Source organism: Colius striatus, chromosome 24, assembly GCF_028858725.1.
Source record: "Colius striatus isolate bColStr4 chromosome 24, bColStr4.1.hap1, whole genome shotgun sequence".
Classification (NCBI taxonomy): Eukaryota; Metazoa; Chordata; class Aves; order Coliiformes; family Coliidae; genus Colius; species Colius striatus.
In genome coordinates this window covers 3,129,429-3,155,494 of record NC_084782.1, presented here as the reverse complement: position 1 = coordinate 3,155,494, position 26,066 = coordinate 3,129,429, and the positions used below count along the sequence as shown (strand labels likewise).

Here is a 26,066-nt window from a genome sequence, read left to right as displayed (position 1 = left end):
GAGTAAAACGCCCGTAGCAGCGCAAACACCGAGCTGCAGCACACCAGCAGCTCTCCCGATCCCGACGCGCGGCTGTTCGCCGTGTGCGGGACACGATGCGAGTGCAGAAGCGCAACCGAGCTCTCGCCGAAGTGCAGTTAACGGGCAAGGCGAACGCCAACGCGGCTACCGGGAGCGCCGGCCGTCCTGCAGCCACCTACGGCCGGGAGGCGACGGGGAGAGGCGCGGGACGCGGGGGTCTCGCCAGCCGCCGTGGGACCCCGGGAGCGGAGCACCGGAGGGAGCCCCGGTTGCTGCCCCGTTGCCGGCCGGGCGCCGCAGCCCGCAAAGACGACACGAGACCGGTTCCTGGGTAAATGGTTTATGTAAGTAATAAAATATTTACTATAACATAAATAGAAACGTACCCTCGCAGTCTACATTGGTTTTGCAATAAAGATACAAACAAAAACCGAAACCCAAGGGGATGGACCGGACCGAACCCACCAACGGGAGGGAGAGAGCTCCGCGCACGGCTAGAAAATAAATAGAAACGGACCGGGAAACGGTACCGAAGCGTCCTCCGGGCGAGCCCGGGCCGGGGGCGCCGCCGCCCCCGCGAAGAAGGGAATAAATTAGAGATCGCAAACCTTTGGCTACTGCTGCTGCGGCCGCGGGCGGCTCCGGCGCGCAGGGCGCCCGTGGCGGGCGAATAAATACAGCGCGGGCGCGGAGCGGGCGCGGCCGGCTCAGTCTGAGGAATAAATTAAAGCGCGTCTCCCGCCGCCTGCGCCCGTTCCGCAGCCGTCGGGGCCGCGGCGGCGGGGCCGGGCAGTCATTGCACGGCGCCGGGCAGAGCGTGGTGCAGCGGCGACGTGTCCGCCTGTGCGTAAACGTCCTCCATGGGCGGGTGTGGGACCCCGGCCGGCGTCATGCGCTTCTCCTTCTGCCGCCGGTTGCAGAACCAGACCCGCACCACCTCCTTCTCCAGCTGCAGGGAGTCCGCCAGGGAGGTGATCTCGTGCGCCGAGGGCTTGGGGCACTTGAGGAAGTGGTTCTCCAGGGCGCCCTTGACGCCCACCTCGATGGAGGTGCGCTTCTTGCGCTTCCGACCCTGCGCCGCGATCTTGTCCAGGTTGGTGGGGCTGCCCGTGCTGGAGTCCGTCTCCTCCAGCCACTTGTTGAGCAGCGGCTTCAGCTTGCACATGTTCTTGAAGCTCAGCTGCAGCGCCTCGAACCGGCAGATGGTCGTCTGCGAGAAGACGTTCCCGTAGAGGGTGCCCAGCGCCAGCCCCACGTCGGCCTGCGTGAAGCCCAGCTTGATCCGCCGCTGCTTGAACTGCTTGGCGAACTGCTCCAAGTCGTCGGAGCTCGGCGCGTCCTCGTCCGACGGCTCGGGCGGCCCCAGCGGCGGCGGCGAGGCCGCCAGCTCGTGCGCTCCCGCCTCCTCCGCGCCCAGCGGGTCGCGCAGCCCGTGGTGGAGCGCGGGCGCCGGCGGGCCCAGCATCCCGTTGAGACCCGCGTAGGGCTGCGCGTAAAGCAGCGGCTGCCCCGACGGCGGAGACATGGGCGGCAGGTGATGCGCGCCGCCCTGCGCCCAACCGCCCGCCGCGCCGCCCGCCGCCGGCTGATGCACCAGGTGCGGCCGGTGGTGGAAGGCGGCGGCGGACAGCTCCTCCCGGGACCCCGGCGGGCCGCCTTTGCCGTGCTCGGCGGGCGGGAGGTGCGCGCCGCCGCCGCCTCCGCCGCTACCCCAATCCGTGCCGGCGCTGGGCAGCCACTGGTGGTGCGCCAGCCCGACGGCGTGCCCGGCGGCGGGGGCCAAGCCCTGCAGGTACTCGTGGTGCATCATCTTCTGCACCTCGCGGTACGTGGTGCCCTGGTGCAGCCGGTCCCCGTCGGGGTGCATGAGCGCGGCGCCGCGCGGCAGGTACTGCGCCGTGGCGGCCATCCCCCGTCTGCGCCGCCCCGCACCGCGCCGCGCTTTAGAGCCCCGCGCCGGGGCGCCGCGCCGCCGCGCGCCGGCCCCGCCCCCCGCGCCCCATTGGCCCGCCCGCCGCCGTCGCCGGCCCCGCCCCCCGCGCCCCATTGGTCCTCCCGCCGCCGCCGCCGGCCCGCGCCGCTCCGCCATAGGGCGCCGCCGGCACGAGGCGCCCGCCCCCGCGCTCCTCGTCGCTATTGGCCGGCGGCGGGAGGCGGCTGCCGGCGGATTGGCCGGCGGAGGAGCTCGGCGGGGGGAGGGGGCGTGGCGGGAGCTCGCGTGCGCCCGCAGGCGGGGCGGCCGCTGATTGGCTGAGCGCGGTTCATTCATGCCGAGCCGCCAGCGGCCGCGTGGGCTCAGCGCGGCGCCGGGGGCACGTGCGCGGCACCGACGGACCGGCACGGACCGGCCCCGCACGGCACCACGGCACCACGGCACGGACCGGCCCCGCACGGCCCCGCACGGCACCACGGCACGGACCCGCCCCAGCAGCACCGCACGGCTCGGCACCGCGGCACTGCCCCGAGCGGGCTGCACAGTGCCGGTGGCACGGCCCCGGGTTGCACAGTGCCAGTGGCACGGCCCCGGTTTGCACGGTGCCGGTGGCACGGCCCCGGTTTGCACGGTGCCGGTGGCACGGTCCCGGGCTGCACGGTGCCGGTGGCACGGTCCCGGACGCCGCTGTCCGCCCGGCAGCAGGCTGCAAACCGGCGCACTGCAGAGTCTCTCCGAGAGCGCCAGCGGTTGCCCCGCCAGCTCTGCTGCCTCACACGTGCGGGGCTCTGAGTGGGTCTCCAAAGCCGTCGCTGTCCCCTTTGCTCTGTGGGTTTGGGCTGCTGGAAGGCACCTGGGGGACACGGCGTCCTGCAACTGCTGTGCAAGGGTAAACACCAGACTTTAGCCAAGGAACCTTGTAGTATTCAAGAGCTTCTCAGACATTAAAAGCCCAAATTTGCCTTTTTGGTAAAACTCAGCTGGACCCTGGGAAGGTGGGAGCTCCTTCCTTAAACATCCAGGAGGATGAAGCACTGAGGGCCAAGAAACAAGGATCTGAGCTTGTTTGGGCGTCATGGGAAATGTGGGTCTCAGAAGCAGCCTCAGAGACAAGTGTCTGAGCCGGTTTGAGGGTTGGCACAGGATAAAGGGTGGAGGAGTTTGTGGGAAAAGACAATGACAATAAGCAACGGCCGTGTCTGGCAGTGCCGGGAGAGGGGCAAGGGACACCTTAATTAACCCAGCTCCAGACTTCATTTGGGGTGAGAGGCCCAAAGTGAATGAGGATGGGCACCAGGAACATTAATCACTTCTGAAAATTAATCTTCACCTCTTTGCCTCTGCATTTTACAAATGGGAGCAGAGACAGTGACCTTTGCCAAGGTCTTGGGTGAACAATGAACCATCAGATCAATATGTGTACGAGTGTAACATGTCAATGGCCACACACAGATGTCCTCCTCTCTCTCCCAGTAGAGAGGAGATGCTTGGGCAGGGTGGTTCTCTGCTGTTAAGGACATCAACTGCTGCCTCCTGAAAGGCTTTTATTTCTGTGAGAAGATGTGCCATATCCCTTACCTCTGTGGCCAAGGCACTTTGCCTATTCAATGCAACAGACAGATTGGGATTCAGGTGACGCCAGTCCCATGCACTGGGACTACAGAGCCAGGAGACAGGAGAGCCAACCTTGGCTTCTGAGCCAGTGAGTTTGCAGCCCAGTGTGAGCCCCTACTTGCATTGCCCACCTTGTGCTGGTGTGGTGACAGCCATGCATCAAGCCCATCGTGCCATGGGGTGGAGGCTGCCCATGGCCACTGAGGTCACAGCTCACCCTGTGATCACTCTGATTTGGCACACACCAGACCTTTCTCCAGGTTTGCCCAACCCCTGGAGCTGCTGGTTGTGCTGGGATCACGTCAGGCTGGAAAAGTCCACCTCCTCCTCCAGACCTGCAGTGGGCAGAATGACAACACCCAACCCAGCAGGAACTGCTCCTGCCCTTGAGCAGCCAAAGGCCAAACCATCAGCAGCAGGATCAGTGCCTGCTCATTGCAAGGGCTCAGGCAGCACCTCAGGGACCAGAGAGCTGCTGCCCCTTGTTTTGCTGAATCACAGAATGAACAGCTACAACACTGACATACCTTGTTGCTGGCAGGCTGAGTTTTGCTCCATCCTTGCCAAAATGGACAAGTCTGGGACTGAACATACATTTTTATCTGTGGAATGATGTGTGATTCCTTTCACTGAACCCAGTATCTCTTTTCAGGTACACAGCCCTGGAAAGAGGCTGGGGTTTGCAGGAGAGATGGGCTTCATAGATCATGGAGCATATTTCATTAGGAGAATAATGCTGTCCTTTTTTTTTCCTGAGGAATCCTTTGCAAACACTGCATACATTTGTAATGAATGTAACCCTCTCACATGATTCAGTGACATGCTGTAAAATATCATACTTAGTTAAGCATTTTCTGTCTCTTTTTCCCTGACCTAGACTCATATTCATGTCAACTCTCAGTGATGCAGTGCCATAATATTCAAATTCTTGGTAGCCAATTGCTTTTGATATTTATACATGTTTTTAAGGGAATCACAATGAATAAATGTGCCCAGCTCTAACTTCATGCAAAACAAACTCTGTGGAAATCAGTAAATCATTAATAGAAATGAATCATTTCTACAGGCTGAGGATTGGATTGCATTTCAAACTTTTTATCTGTTTTATGTATTTCAGAAGTCACTGGAGGAGAAAACTCATTGCATGTGATAACTCAGGTCCCCATCACAGCCCGTTCACACAGCAGTATTGGTTTATGCTTGATCAAATGATCTCTTCAAACCAAGGCATCGTGCACAGCTCATGCCCTGGGCTTGCTTTGCTTAATAGAAGCTGGATTTAAAGTCTGGAAACAGCAATGAAGAGAGGAAGATGAGAAATTCCCATTAAACACCTCCCTCAGCAACTCCAACTCCAGAAGCCAGAGCCTGGTGCTATCTCTTTTGTAAAACACCTTAAAGGACATCAAAGCAAAGGACAATGTTAACCCTAAGTACAGTGGGTTAGGAAGGGTTGAGATATGCCCATATAAGCACTAACTTCAGGAGCTGGATGTGCATATCCTGGTGCCACTGAGGGCATTTGAAAGCCCTTGCCAGTATTTCAGTATGTTCAGAGTGTTTTTTACCTCTTTCAAACCATTTTTCTTCTATGTGTTGTGATTTTCACACAGCTTCTCAAGAAGCCTCTCACCCAGCACATTCCTGTAGGAGGGCATCTAGGTTTCCTAGCAAAAGTTAGTTCCTTCATTATGCCTTACCAGGAATATTGGCAGTCAGTCCATTCCCTCTTCAAGGAATAAACAACCCCGTGAGCAATGCTCAATATGATTCATTCTCTGGATGACTGTGACAGCATCAAAACCTGCCTAATGCAGCTGGATCTGAGGCTGGTGGGAGGTCTGAAATGATGAGGTGAGCTCAGCACGTAGGGACATGGAGCCTGAACTGCTGTGTGTGGTGAGGGGCTTGTTGGCTGTGCAGTGGGGACTGTGCTCCCCTGAGTGGGTCCATGCAACAGGGATGCTCAAGCTTGCTCTGGGGTGGGGGTGACCTATGTATTGTGTCACAGCTGGAAGCCTGTCTCAAAGGAGCTGGAAGAATCCTCCCCATCAGTTTTCTGCTGGACATGGCAGTTGCCCCTCCACTCCCCTCTCAGTTTAGGTTCAGCTCCCATGTGTATAGCCAAAAGAATTTGCAATGCTTGTTGCAATGCCACCCAGTTGTAGTAAGAGAACCCATGGACTGGAGCATGAGGGGCTTGGAGGGACAGAATCCTTCCAGCCTTCAGTTTGATTGAACAGCCCCAGCTTTCTCTTCTGCAGTTGTACACACTGGAAGGCTGTTCTGCAGAGTGACATAGCTACTAACAAACACCCTGTGAAGTGAGCACACGATGTCATGTCCTCACTCACTGAACAAATCCCAGCTGACCCAGTGAATCCAAATGTGTTGCAGGGGCTTTAACCTGGCCTGGGGTTAGGACTGCTTTCACTTCCAAGGCAAAGCAACAAAGACATTGCTGCTTCTACCTCCAGGTCTACAAGACTCCCACATAGAAGACAAAAAAAGCAAGTTGACAAAAGAAGATGAGCTGGATTCTGTCAGCTTTGGCTGAAGGAGATGTGGCAAGTAAAATGATGGGAGAGGCTCTCACCCAACTGCATGCCCTGGAAGCCACCCAGCTGGGAAAACATGGTCATGGTCACCTTGACAATCTTTAGTCCAGAAAGTCCTTTTTAAGTTGCAAGCCTCTCTTTGAATAGGATTAAGATTACTTCTTCTGAAGCCACCCAGTTCCACACACACTGTGGGTACCCCTTGGAAGGGCAGCTGTGATTTCCTCTGCAGTGTTTGCACTGTGAGCTGCATTAACACAGAGGGGTCACCATGCTCAGGGGGAACAGCTACAGAGTTCTGCTACTCCTGAGGTGATGACAGCACTGTGCTGTGGGTCACCTGCAGCTCTGCACTGAGTGAAGGCAACTGCTGATAGTGTCTGAGCCTCATCTCAGACACCAGTTGAAACAACTTGATTGAACGTTGCATCAGTGGGTTTGCAGCACTTCTGCAGCAGGGAAAGATATCATTAGCAGATAGCATAGCAGATTAGAAAGCATTATCTCAGCTCAGAGGAGTCCCAAAGTCAAATCCTCTGTAAATGTGAAACTCCTCTTAGGAGAGGCAGCATTTCCTAAAATATTTAGCCCTGTGTTTAAATGTTCATCTAGGACTAGAGCACAGGTACATTTTTACAGCTTTTTGGATGGCTACACCTTTTGGCAAGAGATTCCTTGTGCTCTGCTCATCTGAACTTGCAGAATGCTTCATTTAGTGAGTGACAATTAACAAATCAGTGGCTGGGACAGCAGTGACTTTAACTGTAAGACCAGAAAGGCAGAGAAATAGAGAGTGAATGGTGGATGTTCAAACGTGTGGGGTATATTCACTATGATCAGCTTTATGGCACTGTAAGTATTGGAAAATCATCCAGAAATCTGCTCTCACAACATCAAAATGAATGCAAAACAAAATGCTGTTGTGATCTTTTATGAATCAATGAAATTTAGATTAGGCAGTCACTAAATTCCTATTTACACAACAGACCTTAATGGCTCAAAAGGAAACACTCAAATGGATTCCACAAATAATCCCTAGTTATGAAAGCCCCATAATGTGCATTTACATAATCCCCACTTAGAAAAGCTCTATCAGCTCTAAAGTTCTTCAGCTCAGAGATATGCCTCAGGGGATTAAAAGTACCAAACAAAACAAAGGGAACTGAAAGGTACACATGCACACAGCCACACAGCACAGTGTCTGGGATTAACACCCAGGGAAGGAAGTGGGGATGACACCCTGGCTTTCTTCACATCCCCCTTCCACCTCTACCTGCATGTTTTCATGTGCACAAACACACACACAGGCACAGGCACAACTCTACAAGTGGCTCAGTGGGATTTTGAGCACATGCAGGATACTGCAGGGTCCTTATGCATCAAACAGGCCACCAAGATGATGGAGTGGAGCATCTCCCTTGTGGTGAAAGGCTGAGGGAGCTGGGGCTCTGCAGCTTGGAGGAGACTGAGGGGTGACCTCATTCATGTTAAAAATCCATCAAGGGTGGGTGTGAGGAGGCTGGAGCCAGGCTGTGCTCTGTGGTGGTCAATGACAGGACAAAGGGCAATGGGCACAAGCTGCAACAGAAGAGGTTCCAAAGCAACACAAGGAAGAATTTGTTCCCTGTTGAGGTGAGGGAGCCCTGGCAGGGGCTGCCCAGATGGGCTGTGGAGGCTCCTTCTCTGGAGACATCCCAACCCATCTGGATGAGCTCCTGCGTGCCCTGCTCTAGCTGCTGCTGCTCTGGCAGGGGGGTTGCACTGGGTGAGCTTTGCAGGTCCCTTCCAACCCTTGAGATTCTGTGATTCTCTGAAGTCCCTCTCAGCTTGCTTTGCCTTTTTTCACAATGACAACACTGCTTGAGCATCTACACCCACCACCCTACCAGAACAAATAGCCTGTACTAATCTTTTTGGGATGTATGTGGCAGCTTTAGCCAGCAGCCAGTTTGCCACGTGTTTTATTCCTACTCAAGATGACTGGACACTTGCTAATATCCCCATGTGATGGATGTGGCATTTTGCTGTCAGAGGTGCTGTCCTTGAGATAAAAAGTATGACAGGGTATAGATCTGCACCAAGCCTGTTAATGTTGCTGAAGGGTTTGAATTAAAACAAGCTGTTCTTTAGTGTGGAAAACCAAGCTGTCCCTCAAAAGCTGATTCTCCAGAAGAAATGCAAAGTTTGGATCCTGATTTGTTACTTTCTTTTAACTTTAACCTGTTTAGCAACTGCCCATTGTTTAGGAACAAGATGTTGTGACTCCTGTCTGGTGAAGCCCCAGTTTCTCAGTTCTGCTGGCTGGGTAAAGTGCTTATTGGATTCAGTCAAACCAAGAGTGAGGAAAAACCTGCACAATTAATTTCCAGCTTCAGAGAAATGCCTTCAGCTGCCTCTATGTTCTTCACCATGTGTGTGTCTCTTTTCATACTCTTTCATTAGCATTTATAATATCAATGAGAACATGGAAGCACAGAAATGTTGGTGTTTACCTTCAGTGAATGGCAGCATTCAGGTGATGGGGCATTTTGTCTGCAATAACATCATCCTCTCTCAAAGCTCCTGGGTCACCAGCCAGCTCTGAAGGTGCTGCAGGCATCGTGCTGAGCAACAAGGGGAGCAATAGGTAGTGAGCAGCTGCACTCCCAAGCCATCTTCCCACCCAGCCCCTGTCCTTCTCCAGACACCAAATGGGATTCTTCTGGTTTGCTGGGGTCAGGCAGGGCCCAGTGTCCCCTCAGTTTCTCTTTCAGCAGGGCTGAGGCAGCTGTCTGCAGTGCTGCCAGGCATCCCTGCCCACCTCTCCCTGGAGAGCTCTGCTGTCTTAGCCTTGGGGAACATTTTGCTGCATAATAGCCAGTAAAACTCTTCACCTTAAAGCCAGACTTCTTCCCTGAGTGAGGTTAGGAGGAAGAGAAGGGCTCAGCACTGGGCTGCACCAGCTGCCTGAGGTGCAGCCTTTCTTCCCCCAAACAACACAAACGATGGGCGATTTCCCTCTGTGCTTGCTGAGCTCTGTTCCACCTTAATAATGAAGCTTTTGAGTTAAGGATTCCATTTAATGAGGCTCTTTGCAGTTTACATAAAACAACCACATGAATAAATACTCAGTTTAGCAAAGATAAGACCTGGTGAGGAGTTTGGCAGGGGTTCAGCAAGAAAGATCATGCACGGAGCAGATAAAGGTGCCTACGGTCGTGCCGTCACTTCATCTTGTCAATCTAATATCAACTCAAACATGGAGGAGACACAGCCTCTGTTCCACTGGAGTGCAAGGAATAATGGGAGCTCAGGAATCACCATACCTGGAGCTGGGCAACTCAGGAGTTGTCATGTGCTCGTCTCTCAAAACCAGCCAGCAGTGATTGCAGTCAGCGGAGCAACCTGCAAGGTCTGATGGCTGGGAAAGGGGAGTTGCAAGAGGCATAGAATGGTAGGGGTTGGAAGGGACCTTTAGAGACCATCCAGTCCAACCCTTCTACTGTAGCAGGTCCATCTAGATCAGGTCACATGGTTCATTTTTGGTGTAGGGCATGCATGTTCCTTCCTTCTCCCCACTCCACATTGATTACTCTAATGATGGATGGTTCCAGAGCTGCTCTTTCAGTACTGACAGGTCCAGATGCACAGTTCCAGAGCTGCTCTTTCAGTACTGGCAGTTGCAGATGCACAGCTCCAGAGCTGCTCTTTCAGTACTGGCAGTTGTAGATGCAGAGTTCCAGAGCTGCTCTTTCAGTACTGGCAGTTGTAGATGCACAGCTCCAGAGCTGCTCTTTCAGTACTGGCAGGTCCAGATGCACAGCTCCAGAGCTGCTCTTTCAGTACTGGCAGGTCCAGATGCACAGCTCCAGAGCTGCTCTTTCAGTACTGGCAGTTGCAGATGCACAGCTCCAGAGCTGCTCTTTCAGTACTGACAGGTCCAGATGCACAGTTCCAGAGCTGCTCTTTCAGTACTGACAGGTCCAGATGCACAGTTCCAGAGCTGCTCTTTCAGTACTGGCAGGTCCAGATGCACAGCTCCAGAGCTGCTCTTTCAGTACTGGCAGGTCCAGATGCACAGCTCCAGAGCTGCTCTTTCAGTACTGGCAGGTCCAGATGCACAGTTCCAGAGCTGCTCTTTCAGTACTGGCAGTTGCAGATGCACAGCTCCAGAGCTGCTCTTTCAGTACTGGCAGGTCCAGATGCACAGTTCCAGAGCTGCTCTTTCAGTACTGACAGGTTCTGCTTCCCAGGTGGGCTGCTCAGAAGCTGTTCTGGAAAATGTCCAAATGCAGAGGAACAGGGAGGCAGAAATATTCCTTGTGGCCAGGCTGAGGTGTGAGGGTTGGGAGAGGAAGGGATGAGTGCCCATCATTTTGTTGTTAGTACAAATCATGCCTTGTTTAAACCTCCACTCTTATACTGTTGCTAATCCATAGATTTATGCTTTGCTAGTCTGGATTCAAAGTCAAGACCAAGAGTTCTCCCTGTCTTTTGCCTGCACTGTCACTCTGTCACCATTTTTACACTTTTTGTGCCCTGCTATTGGCCCAAGTGGTGATAACTGAGGCAGAGGAGAGCTCAGAGAGAAGGGAAACATCCACTTTTAATGAAGTTAACTTCTCATGCTTCTGGAGAACAGGAATCAGGCACCAGACTTCAGACCACTCATCTCTGCTTCTCCCTGTCTGTACCCCAGCTCACCAAGTCCCCTGCTTGCTGTGCTCATCTGGCCAGGAACAGGGTCTGGCAGCAGAGGCTGAAACAGCAGCAGAGAGAGGAGATGCTGCTGCTGACTCTCCACTGGTCTCATTCTCTCCAGAGAGAGGGAAGTGGTGAGCAACTGGACTGTTCATGCCTGGGACAGTGCCACCAAGTGTGGGCTGCTTGGTAAAGATGATGCCACTGGTGAATTCCATTCCTCCACTCCTCTTTTTGAGCCAAGCTCAATGATGAAAACAACCAAACTTGGTCAGTTCCAAGACTCATCTTTGACCAACTCACCCAGTAGCTTCTCCTTGTGTGTCTAAGCAGCTTCCAAGCATTCTACCTGCTTCTAGCCTCTCTTTGGCCATTTCCTTACTCATTTATTCTATTAACCTCTGCTTCCTTCAGGTGTGTAGAGAGTCCTTACACGGTTACTGGTGATCTGCACAGTAGAAACACCACAAATACATCTGGATGCATAAGGTCTTACCTGGCAGACAACGTTTTCTTGTGCAAACAAGCAAGTTTTGAACTGAATGGGAAGAGCAGGTGCTGTAAGGGACAAACCTTTCCAGCCACAACACTGGACCAATTCTTGTTCTTACTGTTGGGATAGGAGGAGCTGAGGATGAGGAGCCTGCTCAGGCTTGGTGCTTTGGCAGGATGTTCAATCTGTGAGTCATAGCTCTACTGGAGCCTTACCAGCCCCTTGGCCAGACAAGCTTTGCCTTCATTAACTCTTTCCTGCAGGAGAAGCAGAAGCCAATTAATTACAACTTAGACTTTATTCCATTAAATTCCTCTGAGCTCCAGGGAAAGAGCCTTAAGACTCTACTCTGATCCTGTTGCCACTGACGCCAGTAAAAAGCTCTCCACAGACTTGGATGGGAGGAGACATTAATTCCAGTCTGCCTTCAGCCTGGAGCATGGCCACACTCAGTGCCAGTGCCAGGAGGGCTGTCCCTCTTCCCCATCAGCACCTGCCTTAGGGAGATGCATTGTCTGCTGAGAATGATGGGACCTGATCTGGGTGGACCTGGTATAGTGGAGGGGTTGGACTAGATGATCTGTAAAGGTCCCTTCTAACCCCTTCTATTCTATACTCTAGGAATGATTTCTGCTGGTCCCAGTGACAAAGGACTGAGTAGCTATCCTTTCAGTGCCTACACATCACAGTTACCATCAAAACCTTGCTCCTTATCTTACATACCCATCCTGCTGCTCCCTATAAAGGAAAACCTTTCACCTTCCAAGATGCACAGGCTTTCATGAATTGGATTTGCAAAGACTGATCACCACACCTGAAATGACAGACTTCAGATCCTTCCCAACACTTACAGTTCTGCTTCTAGAAGTGAAAGCTTCACAAGCAGGAACTTCACAAGTCATAGCTCCACAAGGCTGGTTTTAAGTGGGCAAATCTTAGAAAAGAACTGTTCCTTAGTCTCCTTTTCATAAACTATTGGTGTTCCAAGGAAGAGCACTCAATACAGGTTGTGTCACACTGGACTGCACAGTTGACAAGGCAGGAGTGGATCCTACTTTATTATAAGAACAAATTAAATGCCATCACTTGGTTCATGCTACAGACATGTCTTTGCAGGGGGTCTGAGGCCATATGCTACATGCTCTGCAATGCACAAGCAGCTGGGTTCAGGCATGTTGCTGAAGATATTTGGTGTGGAATAGGTGCAAGCTGATAAGTGTGTTACTCATACAGCACATGAAAACACAACTGGTCTTCTGGATACAGGACAGCATAGTTCAAAGTCAAGTTTCCCTTTGTTCCTTGTGAGTTGCAAGCAGCTCATTGCAAGCTGCTCCCTTCTCAGACTGGTTACAGGTTTGTCTCATCTGAGCTCTGATCTAGGCCACAGCTTGTATTTCTTGTATCTTGTTTAGCTGCACTGTGGGCCAAACAAACTCCTACTGCAGTCAACAGGCCCTGGGGATCCAGTCTCTCTCAAGCCATGGTGCAATTATGTGTCACCTCTTCACTCTTAACTGTTCTAAACAGTTTTCTTCCCAGTCCCACTTCTTTTTCACCAACAAAGCTCTTGGCAGCAGGGCAGGAGATTGCTTTACTCTGGCTGCAGTCCACAGATGTGGCAATGCTCTGATGGTCTACAAAGGTGCTCGTGCCATGGAAATGCTCAGGTGCAGATCTGACTGTTGATGCACACATCTGTCCTTCCCAGGAAAAGGGCAGAGGGCTGGGTATGGGAAGAGCCTGCCAGCCTCTGCCAAGGTGATGTTTCAGCCATTCGAGGTGAATGTAGAAACAGAGGGGAGCTCTCAAAAGGGAGATTGGTTAAAGAAGTCAGAATACCTAACAAAGTGTGGAAGTGAAGAAAAATAAGATAAACAGACATTTCATCTTCATTTCTCTTTCTGGCAGCCCCTCTTCTCTTGTAAATTCTCCTTTGGGACACAGTGGTTTGGCAATGAGGAACAGTTTAAACCTCCTAGATGAACACCACCTCACAGGGGGGTTGCTTAATATCCAGGGTCAGACTTCCAATGGCTGCAGAGCCTCACCTCAGCCTCAGTTGTTTCTGCACAGCTCTAAGCTCACAGGAAAAAAAACCCAATTAGCATGCTCCCCCTTCCACCCTGATCTGTGCTCAGCTCGTTGTTTTGCCATTGGGAGGGGGTGCTAGAAGAGCAGCCTGGTTTTGCATACGGGGTTTTGCTTGCAGATTACTGCAGGAACAAAGAGACACCACACTTTGCAAACATGTCTCTGTGAGGCAGATCCTTAAAGGATGGAATTGCTACCTGCCTAAACTCCAGCAGCCTCTGCCCTTCATCTCCTCCCCACTTTCAGCCTCACAGCACATCACGAGCCATTTGCCTCCAACTCCGTGCTCAGAGATGCCATGCTTCCTCAGTTCAGCTGCTCCAAACAGATGCTCTGTGCTTCAGAATGGAAGGTTGCCTGGCTTTCTTCTGCTAGATGTGTGTGTCACTTCATGTGTACACACAGTAGAGAGAACAACAGAGGTGTTCCACATTTACACTGGTCAAAGTGTGAGTTTGACTGAAACCAATCAAGAAAAACTGAAGGCAACCTTCATCTGAACAGCCTTTTCCCCTCAGTCCTTGCTTAAGCAATGTGATCACAAGCTATTCTTTTAAATTATTAACACACCAGAAGGGCAGAAGGACAACTTTTTTAGGTGGCAGCACAAAAACAACAGCAACTTGACCATCCTACCAACCAACCCAAAACCTTCTGGATTTTCCCAGACTTTCACTTCATTGAAAGTAAAATATGTGGCTCTGCTGCCTGTGCTGATCTTCTTCTCTCCTGTTCTCTCTGGCAGAGGCCAAACATCTGCTGTGTGTCTCCAGCACAGGCTCTGTTCTTGCTCAGGGGGACTCATGCCCACACAACTGGGTGGCAGCGAGGCTGGGGTAGGTTGTGGGTGCAAACATGCATAAGCATTGCTGGGAACCTACATCAGCCTGCAGCTCTGCAAAGGCTGAGAGTCTCTGGTTGAGTGCAGTGCCAGGGAGACCCCAGAAAGGGAGAGCAGTCAGGCTCTTGTCTGTTGGAGAGGAGCCCACAAGTGCCCACTGCTGGGATGTGGAGCAGGAGCCTCCTCACACCCATCCATGTGCTGATGGGACTGAGTCTGCTGAAACTGACTTGTAGAAATGAGAGAGTCCTGGAGATCAAAAAAGGCCAGAATCCTAATTTTGAGTGGGCTGCCCATGCTTCCTCAGTTACAAAGCTTCCAAAGCAGCAGCTAGTTGGCCACACAGCTGTGCATTTTAACTCCTTGCCCATCAGGGATCACTTAGGAAGACTCAGCACTATCTGCACCTCGTGCACACGCAGGCAAGAAGCCAACTAAAGCAGCCAGAGCCAGCAGCCAGCCCCTCCTGACTCCCCCATGGGTGTGTGTGGCTCAACCAGCTTAATGAGATGGGACAGCCAGAAATGCATCACTAGGCAACGTGGCACTGCTGGCTTGCTGGCCCAGAAACAGAGAGCTGGCAAGACAGCAGGAGGAGGAACCCACCGTGGCAAGCATCAGGAATCAGGCTGCAGTGGTGGAGATGCAGACAAAGCTGTGAAGAAGAGAGAAGATCCTCACAGACTGTGCTAAACTGAGAGAGGTGGGCAGGAGCCTGGGGTGAGCACTGCCAGCACAGCCAGGGGTGATGCTGTCCAGAGCCTGCTTCACTTCCTTGGAGACTGCACGTCTCCACCTGGGAGCAGCTCCCTCCAAGCATGAGGAAAAGCTCCTCACATGCAGCTGACAAGTGTTAGAAGTTCCTGGGTTTCAATTAGGGTAAAATTATTCAGCTTGTCTGTGTTCTCAGGGCTGGGGCAGGCATGTGGCCCACGCACTGGCTCCTGGGGGCAGCCAGCAACACAGCCTCTCCAGCAGGAGCAACCCTCCACTTGCTTTTCAAGTATCACTAGAAGCAGATGCAGGGGCTCTGTAGGGTCCTGAGGACACAGTGAGTACCTTCCCTTCAAGAGTACGTGCTTTCCAGTTGTTAACAGCTGCACACCCACTGCCAGCCACACACACACACAACAACTGGCAGGTTCTAGGCATCTGGTACAGTTTTTACCCAGGTGCAGCAAAGCTGACACAACACTGACACTTGGAGCTCTCAGCTACCTCAGACACAGCCCAGCTGCTTGTTCCTTATGGCAGCACTGGGGGTGGCTGCAGCCCTGATGGCATTTATAGGAATAGTTTCTTTCCATCCCAGGCAGTGAAACAAACTTGAATGTGTTCTTTCCACAGGTGATTCCCCCCCCTACTCCCAACTCCTTTCCCAAGATGGTTTTTAAAAGTCATGAGCAGAAACAATGCAGAAAAGCATTAGAAACTGGATGTCTTTGCTATCCCCCCTCTGCTTGCACTGCTTCAGAGCTGCAACCTCTCTGCCCCACATTAGGCAGTATTTTCATTAGATACCAGACCTCTGGTTCTGATTAAATAACTTGGATAATTAGATTGAGACATCTGCTTATCCCTGGGGGAAGAAATCCTTTTCAGCACTGGACTGAGTCTGATTTGGTTAATTACCTTAGCAGTACTGTATTAATACATAGTTCCTTGATGGCAAGAAGCTGTGGTATTAGGTTTATTCCTCCTGGCTTTCACAATACTACAGCAAGACACTTGAGGGATTAGGAATCAGGCATTGAGCCTGGTGTTTCCCTCCTCTCTTCACTCATCTCCACACTCTCCCCTCATGTTGCTGATGAAAATATTCCCTGTTTTGCTTGCCTGTTGAATACACTTCCCAGGTTGTTTCATGTATATCCCCACTGACTGCTACAGAGCAATGCATTCTGAGATGCTTGGGAGGAATTAAAGCTCTCAGGGTTCTTTGCAGATGTGAATTTGTATCCAAACCAAACACACTGGCACTGCTAGTCTTTCACTTCACCCTCCAGAAGTCCAGCAGTCCACATACTGGCAAAGGGGAAATGGACAAGCATTGGCATACAGACTGGCAAAGGGTAAAAGGAAAGCAATGTGGGAGTGCACTCAGCTTCCACACACCCTGTCCTTTTCCTTTGGTGGCTGAAGCTTTGAGCACCTGCAGGCAGCTGGGCTGCAAAGTTTCATCTGCAATTGCAATAAAGGCAGATTCTGTCCTTTGGACACAAAAGTCCTTTGGACCAGAAAGTGAACAAACTTACACAAGCTGAGAAAGAAGTGGCTGGGATTTGCATCCAAGCTTGGAAAAATACCTTCTTAGAAGTGGGTGGAAATAAGCCCAATGGGCACCAAGCCCTGAGGTAGGTGCTGTGGAGCTGCCCCAGCAGGCAGAGCCAGAGGCAGCAGCTGCCCTTAGGGCACCCAGCCTGCTGGCAGTGGCCCACAGACCCTTGCCACTGGCCTTCTGTGTTTGCTCACCAGACTGAGCACCCCAATGTGCCATTGGCTCCAAGCTGATCATTTAAACAGGCTGGTCTGGGGGCCCAAAAGCACTTTTGGCAACGGTGAGAACTGAATGGGGAGCAAAAGGAATGTTATGCAATAGAGGCTTTTCTATCAACAGATGGAAATACCTAATAAGATGCAAATCATGTTTGATAACCAAGCCATTACAGAACTAGAGAGTCAGGCTTCCCAAGGAAACTTCAAGTCTCAGAGCCATGTATTTGCTATTTATATGACTTGCCAGCCTATCTGAAGGCTCATCCTTTGCAGAATGCCACACAGCCAGCCAGAAGGAGCTTTCACAAAGGATTGTTTGGACTCTTCTCAAAGCAAAAATGTATTCAGCTCAGAACTTAATTGTAACACTAAATCTGTGACTTTTACCAAAAGGTGATGGGGGTGGAAGTCACAGGGGAGAAGAGGCAGAGGAACATAACATCAAATGCCTATAGGAGGTCAGAGCAAAGATACCCTGTCCAGCAACAGAGGCGTAGAGAAGGCTGTGGGAGCAGCACAGAGCTTGCAGCAATGCCTCTCCACAATATTGTCCCAGAGTCTGACAGTCTGCAGAGATTTCCCATGACAGAAATGAGGTTTATTATTCAGGAGCTGTTGGGTTTCTATTTTCCCTTCCCTGACTTTGTCCAGTAGCTTCTGAAAATGTATGTAAATCTTCAGCATCTCAAACACTCTGCAGCAAAGATTCCTGCAGGTTAATGACACACTGTGCAAATCATCACCTTCTTCTGTTTCAAGAACCAGATCCAGTGAGCAAAATCACCTCTGGGTTGACTTCTTCATGCTACTCACGATTTCAGAGGCTGCTATCATTTTGTCCTGCAGTCACCTGTTTCCAGGCTGTGGAGCTGTGCCTCCTATGGATGCTGTTCTATACCCTTCATCAGCTTTGTTGCACAGATCTGAATATTTTCCAGGTATATAAATGCTTTGACAACTAGGACAGAAAGAGAATTAAATCATTGGAGCTGATTTCTGTGGCTTGGGCTACCCAAAGCAGTAGTTGGGAGAGAAGTGACTCACAATGAGCTGAGAACCCTGGGAGGGGAATAAATTCCATTCAGAAAGATTTAAAGGCAGCACAACTTCAGAACAGTTTGGGTTTTGTTAGCATCTAAAGTAGCCTTGTGCTGGGAAAATGGTGTAAATAAGCTTTCTCACTTTTCTTCTGGAGGAAGGGAAACCAGAGGAGAGGGAAGCAACAACTGCAAAGGAGACAAGGCAAGAGGGTTTAGCACAGGGCTCCTGAGCACAGGGCAAAGCCCAAGGGCTGGCTCCCTGGCAGAACAATTCATTTCAGCCAAGAAACATTTCTCCTCCACTTTCTTTTTTAAGGTCAGAAGGTGAGTAAAGGTTGGATTTTGTCCTGGGTACTTTTCTTTCCTTGCCTTTTTCACACAGAAGCATGAAATACAACCAGATCCATCTCAAGCAAGACCATGGATTACCTTGTACCCATGTGCAGGCTCAAGGTGTCTATTATTTATAGACTTCATTTCCTTGTAGCCAATTTGCATAGATGAACTCCTGGTGGCTGACAAGCCTAAAGCTGTGAGGCTCACAAGTCAACACAGATACTGGAGAGCAGGATAATTCCCCAGCCAGGTATCACTTGGTGTTATGTGGCATCGTGATGTCTGCATCCCTGGACCAAACCAACCCCAGACTGGGGAAGTGAGTCTGGAAAAAAGGGGCAGAGGAGAATTTGGCCAGATAATTGAGACTGCCTGGTTCTGGAGGAGGTATTTCATTATTCCTCACATCACCCTGGCACTATGACTGGTTAGCAGGTATGGTGGAAACATCCACTGTGCAGCCACAGTGTGTTCAGGGAGACTCAGGCTCCCATTAGGGACCTGACAGAGCTCTCATGTACATGTTGTCACTAGGAGCAACTTTCAGCTTGGGAGAAGGCAAACTGCTTTGGCAAAAGCTAAACAAACACTCCTACACCTGTTTTGAAACAGAGATGCTGCCTGGTGTCAGCTGGGTGGACTGCTCCTGTTGTCATCAAAGGAATTAAAGCATTGATCTGCCAGGAGCCAGAGTGTGTGTTTAAGGGAGATTCCTCATTTCCCTCACTGGTGACATCTCAGGAGTGATCATCTGAGGATGAGGCTTAGCAGTGCATGTGTCAAGAGAAGGGTTTATTTGCTCCCAGGCTTCAGTTAAGCCCTGAACACTCATGTCCAGGAGCCACTACTGTAAGAGCAAAGGGAAAGTGCAATGTATCCCTGTTCCTTGGAAGAAGGTGTCACAGAAGCCATATGAAGCTGGTGATTAGTGAGAAAAGCTCAGAGGTTTAACTTCAGAGAGCTTCTGCAAGGAGAGAATTAAGAGAAGAGGACACTGGAATGGTGGTGACTACTTTGCATGAGCTGTGCCATGCTGCTGCTCTGTGGCATCCCTCCTGAGGCAGTGGGACCCCTGCTCTGGCCCAGGGAGCTGCCCAGGGCTTCCCTCCTCTCCTCACCCACTGCCAGTCCAGTGCCAGGCTCCTTGGCTGCAGGCACAGCCAGCAAACCCAGCCACAAAGGAGGGACCTAAGCAAAGGCAGATCCAATTGCACAAAGCTGGATCAAGGATCATAAAACCAGCTTTGCTTAGTTAATCCTCTGATTGATTTTAAGGCCTTGCAGAGACTGAAAGACTATTAAGAGATTTGTGTTGGCAGAGCTTCCCAGTGCAGGCAACTGTCTCCTCTGCCATTCATCTGACATTTACCCAGTCATGGCCTGAGCCCCTTCCCAGGGCAGCCCTTAAACCCTCCATTTCCCTTTGCTGAAACTCACTTAGAAGCACAGGCCAGGCAGGGTGCTACCCCCAGGGCCAGCTCTGTGGGCACTGTCTGCATGGCCACCCCCAGGCCACATCCCTGCAGCCTTCCCCTGGGTGTGCTCCTGTGGCACTTCACACTTGGATTTGGTTTATCTCTGCTGGGCAGGGCTGCAGAGCAGTGGGTTTGGGTTGGCACCAGCCCCAGTGGGATGGGCAGCTGCCCTGAGTCTGCAGGGCCATGGGGAGCATTTTCTAGCAGCCACTGACCCACAGGAGGGGTCAACACCTCTCCCTATGGCCACTGTGGCTCGTGCAAGCCTCATGAGGCCAGGGGAGGCAGCTCTTGGCATCAGCACTGACCTTCAGATTTGTGCTTTACCCTACATGTTTCTGTAAAAGCATCCCAAAAGCAAAGGGTCTGCCCTGACCTCACTGCCTGCCTGACCTCCCCAGCAGTGCCTCCCATGAGCTCCCACTCCAGGTGCCATCATCCTCCCTCAGGCCACTCTGCTCAGACTTGTGTCTCCAGCGATGGTACAAACATGCTGAGGGGCCAGAGGATCTCTCCTCACAACCCTTGGGAATTGCAGCCCTCTCATTTTCCTCTCAATCCTTCACTCTCACCTTAAGCAGTTCCCTTTCCCTGTCTCACAGGGCACAGATGGTGCCTTCCTCCTGGTGCTCAGCCTGGCAGAAGCCCTGCAACCCATCCCCAGTCATTCCCTGTCTCACTCCTTCAACATCCCCAGCTCTGCTTGGATGGGATGCAATGTGCTGAGTGTGCAGACCTGAAGCTTGCTCTTGCCTTTGATTGCTCATGTGCCTGCCTGTTTTTTCCAGCACCTGCCTCCTCATGTCCAGATTCAAACTGCAGATAATGTAACCCTGCTAGCCTCCTGGGCAGGGTTGTGTATGCTGGGAGAAATGCTGCCCTTGAAAATTGGGTGTGAGGCTGTGGGATTCTTCAGATACTTTCTGCTACTGGGATTGTCTGGAAGAAGCTGAGTTTTGACCCTCAGTTTCAACTTTCCTAAACTCATGCCAGAAACTGCCCAGGTAACAATCTGACAGGCTCCTGTCCTACACTGTGGCAAACCAAGGCACAAGACATGGTGTTTGCTCCTGTTGGTTAGACACTTTCTTTGTTGTAGCAGGTAGAAGCTTTCCAAGGAGATCTTTTCAACCAGCAGCACTTTTCAGACTCTGAGCTGAATGCTTCAGATACCTCCAGGCAGCAAGAGATCAGCAGCAGCACAGACTGGTGCAGGCCATAGATGCAACCAAGTAGAATCTGGACATGCTCAGTTGTGGTGGACTAATCCTGTGACACAGAGAAAAAGCAGGTACCAGCCTCCTCCCTGGTGCTGACAGGTTGCTGCTCTGCAGCTTCAGCCCCAGCCTGGCATCTGGGACCAAGCTGTGAGTGGTGCTGTTGTTCAGGGAGATGCAGCTCCTTGGATTTCCTCCCTTGGTTATGCTATAGCTGCACATGTAGAAGTCTGAAGCTGCACCCAATCTCTGCTGTGTGTGATGTAAAACGTGCTCCTGAGCCTTACTGCACAGCCCTGCTTTAGTGGAGAGAAATGCCAGGTGCTGTGCAGAGCCATCATCCCAGCAGAGCAGGGAGCATGGCAGGTTGCATATGTGACACAAAGCTTTCAGTCATTCAGAGGCTGCTGCCAGATCCACTGAGCTCCACAGTGCACCCTGGGCCAGCAGCTTCTCTGCAGTGTGAGATGAGTTTGGTGATGCACAGTGCAGGGCACACACGTGCACAAGGCAAGAGACCCACCACAGACTGCTCACTGAGCCAACTGAAAGAGAGGTTTGTTACAGCAGCTTGAAAGAGGATGAAAAACTCAGGGGAGGGCTCTTAATGTGCCAGAAGCCTTGAAATGGAAAGGTCTCAAACCAAGAAGACCTGGTTCTAAAGCACCAAAGTCTTTGGTTTGAATATTGCTGCCTGTCCATGCTACAGGGCTGAGAAGCATCACAGATCTGGTGCCTTTTGTTGATGTGAGGTAAAGCCTTAGCAAAAAAAAGAGAGCATACAGTGGGGATGAAGCTCTGGCAGGAATCTGGCAGGATTCCCAGCACTGGGAACAGTCCAGCATGAGGTTTGCAGGAAGCAACTTTGCTGTTTGTCAGGATGACCAGCAAGAAACTGGGGACCACTCAATCTGGTATCAGCTCCACACAACACAGTGCAGTAAACAGCATGAAACACCTGGGAGAAAGGTCTGGCAAGTTCTGTGTTACAGGGGCTTACTGAAAGTAGGCTGAGCCAAACAAGTCCAAAAGACTTCTTCACTTGAGACACTGGTTTTGCAGATTATAGAACTCATTTCTGTTCCAACAAACAGTTGATACAATGGTGCATCATGAAAACTGGCAACACCAACCAAAAAAGTTAGAGCAGGGGTGGAGGCTGGTTGGTCTGGGCTCACAGCAAGGGTTCCCTGATGGTCATGAGCATCAAGGGGGTTCCAGCTCCTTGGAGCTGGCTTTGCCAAGCCAGTAGAGGGGTGCAAGAGGATCCCACAGAGGATCTAGTTCCCAGGCCTGTTCCTCTGGGGGAACAGAGATGGACACCAGGATTTTGAAAGCCTCTAACTTCAAAAGCTCAGCAGCTGTGCCAGATGAGGATCTGTTGGGACCACATAAGCTGCCTTGTTCCTGCTTTTTTTTAGCCAGTATGAGAATTTTGAAGCTGCAAGACAGGAATGCAGGCAGAGACCTGACTGTTCCACGTTGCTCAGCTGAGCAAAGCTCTGTTAATAACCTGCAACCCCCAGAGGGAGGGAGGGAAGGCCGGTTCTGTTTTTGCTTAACCAGGGTCTCCTGCCATTACAACATTATAATATCAAAGAACTTTGTGCTGAGAACTAGATACAACAGTAAGAGCAGCCCCAAAAGGCCCAAACCTGAGGATCTCAGTGGGGTTTGCTGCAGGAGGGCTGGATTTAAGTCACAGTCTCAAAGACTCAGGGGACAGGATCAGTCTCTAATTATCTTGCAGCTAATGTGAACCAACAGCAGGGTGAGGAGAGGGAGGGGTAGGAGACAGCAGCATGAGAAGCACTGACCTGGAGCTAGGGAAGGAAAAGTCCAGGCTAGATGCAAGCAAAAAATCCCAAACCAAACAAAAAAAAACCCCATCCCAAAACCACAACTATAAAAAAATGACTGGCATGAAGCAGATTCCTGCAGGGAGAGGCTGAAAACTTAGTCACAGGAAATACTTACAAGGAAATCTGATGTAGTGTTAGCAGCAAAGTTGCAACGACTGACTTCAGCAAAAGGAGCTGGCTCAGGTTCTTTGGCAGGACCCAGTGGTCTTTCCCAGCCTTCCCTGCTGGTTCATCATCTGCCAGTGGTTGCCAAATGGCCCTGGGTACTTAGTACCTGCACCTGGAAAATGAGTGGTCACTAGTAATTTAACAGAGGCATCAGGTTCAGCAAGAACCATCTGGGCATTTAACACACTAATTGTTTCAAAAAAGAATAGAGATTTGCTATTAGATAACATTCTAAAGGAGTAACAGAGACCATTCTTAATTAACTCTCTTTCCAGGAAAAAGATACTTGCAGCAAGCACCAGGTGCTGTTAGTTTCAGTGACTCTTGTTCCTACTCCAGAACTGAACACTCAGTTACTCTCAGCAAAGGTCAGTCCCACATCCCCTCAGTCATATTAAAGCACCTCTCCATGAACACATCCAGTTAGATTTCCACTCAGCTGCTCATATTCACTCAGACTTCCACTCAGCTCATCCCAAGCAGGAGGCTTCAGCTGTTGGTGTTCTTCCCTGTTCACAGGACTTTACAACCCTTATTCCCAATAACTTCCAACTGCAAACAGAAGGGGGTTTCTGGATAGGAAGGATTTGACCCAAAGTGATTTTTCAGAGTAGTGCTTCTCTGCCTTCAACATTTCCCTTTGAATCTGTTTCTTCCATTTCCTAGGTGCTGTTTCTCCTCAGAGTGCATGACATGCTCAAGCCATGCAAGAGTCGGTGGTGAGATGCCACAGGGACCAGCACACCTGAGCACAGACTCACAGAGGGAATGGGTCCATTTATCAGGTTTTCTCTGAAGCTCATGCCTGGCCCTGCAGCTCTACCAAAGCCCATCCCAGGGGCATCACCTCTTGCTGGGGATTCCCCACACAACCCTGATGCCTTTGGGCTGTGTAACCCATGACACACACATCCCCTGGGGGCTGTGGTGTGGTTTGCAGGTCCCATGCTATGTGTAGCACCCTCAGAGACTATCCCAAGCATCTCAGCCACCATGGCCCATGGTCTAACCTGGCTGGGCTGGATGGGAACATGAAATGAGCATTTTCCAGACAAATCTTTTTGAGGGAAAAGATTGGTTTCACCATTTTTTTCTTCCAGATTGTCAGGCTGAGTCCTCAGAAGCTTCCCAGAACTGTTCAGCCACAATCAATTGCCACATGAACTGATTGTGTAGTAACTTGACCATGTAGACATTCAGAAAGGTAATCACATACAAAACCAATTCTGTGACCTAAAACCCGAGTAACAAAAACTGTGTTGCAATAGAAATGTTAATGTAGATCCTTCTGTGCAATTAGAATTAACCTCACTAATACTTTGAATATTGTCCAATGAATTGTTTGGCATATCTCAAATGAGACTGAATAACTTCAAACAGTTGAGAATTAAGAGCTTGGCTGCACTTGTTATGGATGGAGCCAGACAGCAAAAACAACTGAAGCAAATGGTAACAGAAACTTCAATGGGAACATAATTCTACTCTGTTAGTTGACTAATGATTCTGGCTGAAAATGTACATTTACCAAACTGCCCCTTTGTATTGTAATGAGTCAAAGCCAATTTCCTATCATCAAAACTCATAGATGGCAGCCAAGAAAATGATGTTTAATTAGGTTGAACTATAACACTGAATTTGTAGCTTTGCTGGATGTGGATTGTCTCACTGTCCAGGTTTTCTCACCCAGTTTGAGGTTTTACTTCTGCATTTCAGGAATTAAGCAAGAGACACATCTTGCAAGCAGGTTCTTTTGAAGGAGACTCAACAGAAATAATCCAAGGAATTTGGAACTGGCCTAAAATATCTGAGTGGAGCCTCTTGCTCTTGACAAGATCCAGAAAGCAGTGTTTCCAGATTTATTTAACAGCATATGCTGTTATTTGTGTGTGTGTAGATATGTATCCAGATTTATGAATAGCATATATCAGCTTGCTCAAAAATATGGAAGCCCTAATAATCCCTGGGTTACACTTACAGTTGTGGTAGGCATTCCTGTGAGGCACTGTCTCCAATGGGAGATGAACTGGTGGTTCCAGCCACAGCAGCCTGACAAAAAATCCCACTAGCAATAAACATCTTATCTTTCCATTTCACCTTGTATGTGGCTATTTCCTCAAAGAACTATCAAAGGTCAGGAGGAGAGTTTCTGCTTTGAACTTGCAACTAGACCTTTGCGTTTCAGCAGTGGGTCTGTCCATGGCTGAGGAGAGTCTTCTGGTTTCTTCCCACCATGAACTTGTTTATTGTAGCCTCAGATGAATCTTTCCTGTAACTGTGGTTAACCTCTTCCTATGGTTAGGCTGCTTATGATTCACCTATGCTAAGTATTTTGCAATTAAACTCCCCCATCGAGCAAAACAAGCCTTTATTAGAGCTACAGAAGGTCTCTGTCTGGCTGAACCGGGTCTTCTACTTTCATTCCCAGGACTTTTTCATAACAGGTTTGCAAGTTGACATCCTTGGGCTTCATACTGCTGTGACCATAAGTTTTCATGAGATGACTTTAAAGTACAGACAGAAAAAGGTGGTGGTGCTGGTGGTGGGGCTTTCAGTCTGCTTCATATAGATGTCCATCCTTTGAGGCTAATCCCTTGTTCTTTGGTGAAAACCAATGTTTATGTGAGACAGGTGAATCAAACATTCCCCTCTAGGAAAATGAGCCCCCAAAAGAGAGAAAGGTTCACATCTTGGGACATTGTTAACAGCACAAACATAAGCAACTGGCAAAAAGGGGCATCTGTGCCAAAAGAACTCTGTGCCACATAAGCAGCTCCAAAAGGAAATGCATGAAAACAAGGTCTAAGAATGTGCATCATGCTGAAAGAGCCTTTTGAGTAAAAACCAGTCTTGGAACTATCTAATTCTTGGTGAAATCTATTAGGAAAATGTTTGATGTCCTGAGACTACTGACAGTTCAGTAACAATACTTCAGGGTTCCTGTAGGAGAGTTTAAAAGCTTTTCAGTAAATCCTGGGGAAGAGAAGAGAAGAGAAGAGAAGAGAAGAGAAGAGAAGAGAAGAGAAGAGAAGAGAAGAGAAGAGAAGAGAAGAGAAGAGAAGAGAAGAGAAGAGAAGAGAAGAGAAGAGAAGAGAAGAGAAGAGAAGAGAAGAGAAGAGAAGAGAAGAGAAGGAAAAGGAAAGGGAAGGGAAGGGAAGGAAAGGAAAGGAAAGGAAAGGAAAGGAAAGGAAAGGAAAGGAAAGGGAAAAGGAAAAGGAAAAGGAAGGGAAGGGAAAAAGGA

General features: G+C 50.4%; 1 protein-coding gene across 1 annotated transcript; it reads right to left on the bottom strand.

Moving 5' to 3' along the window:
- Positions 1-814: 814 nt before the first annotated feature.
- POU3F1 (POU class 3 homeobox 1) lies at positions 815-1,930 on the bottom strand. The gene has a single exon (XM_062014653.1). It carries the CDS (start codon positions 1,928-1,930, stop codon positions 815-817), a length of 1,116 nt encoding a protein of 371 aa, XP_061870637.1.
- Positions 1,931-26,066: the final 24,136 nt, after the last annotated feature.

Bases quoted from the DNA above. Each gene is read 5' to 3' on its own strand.
- POU3F1 (XM_062014653.1), bottom strand. From the start codon at position 1,930: ATGGCCGCCACGGCGCAGTACCTGCCGCGCGGCGCCGCGCTCATGCAC.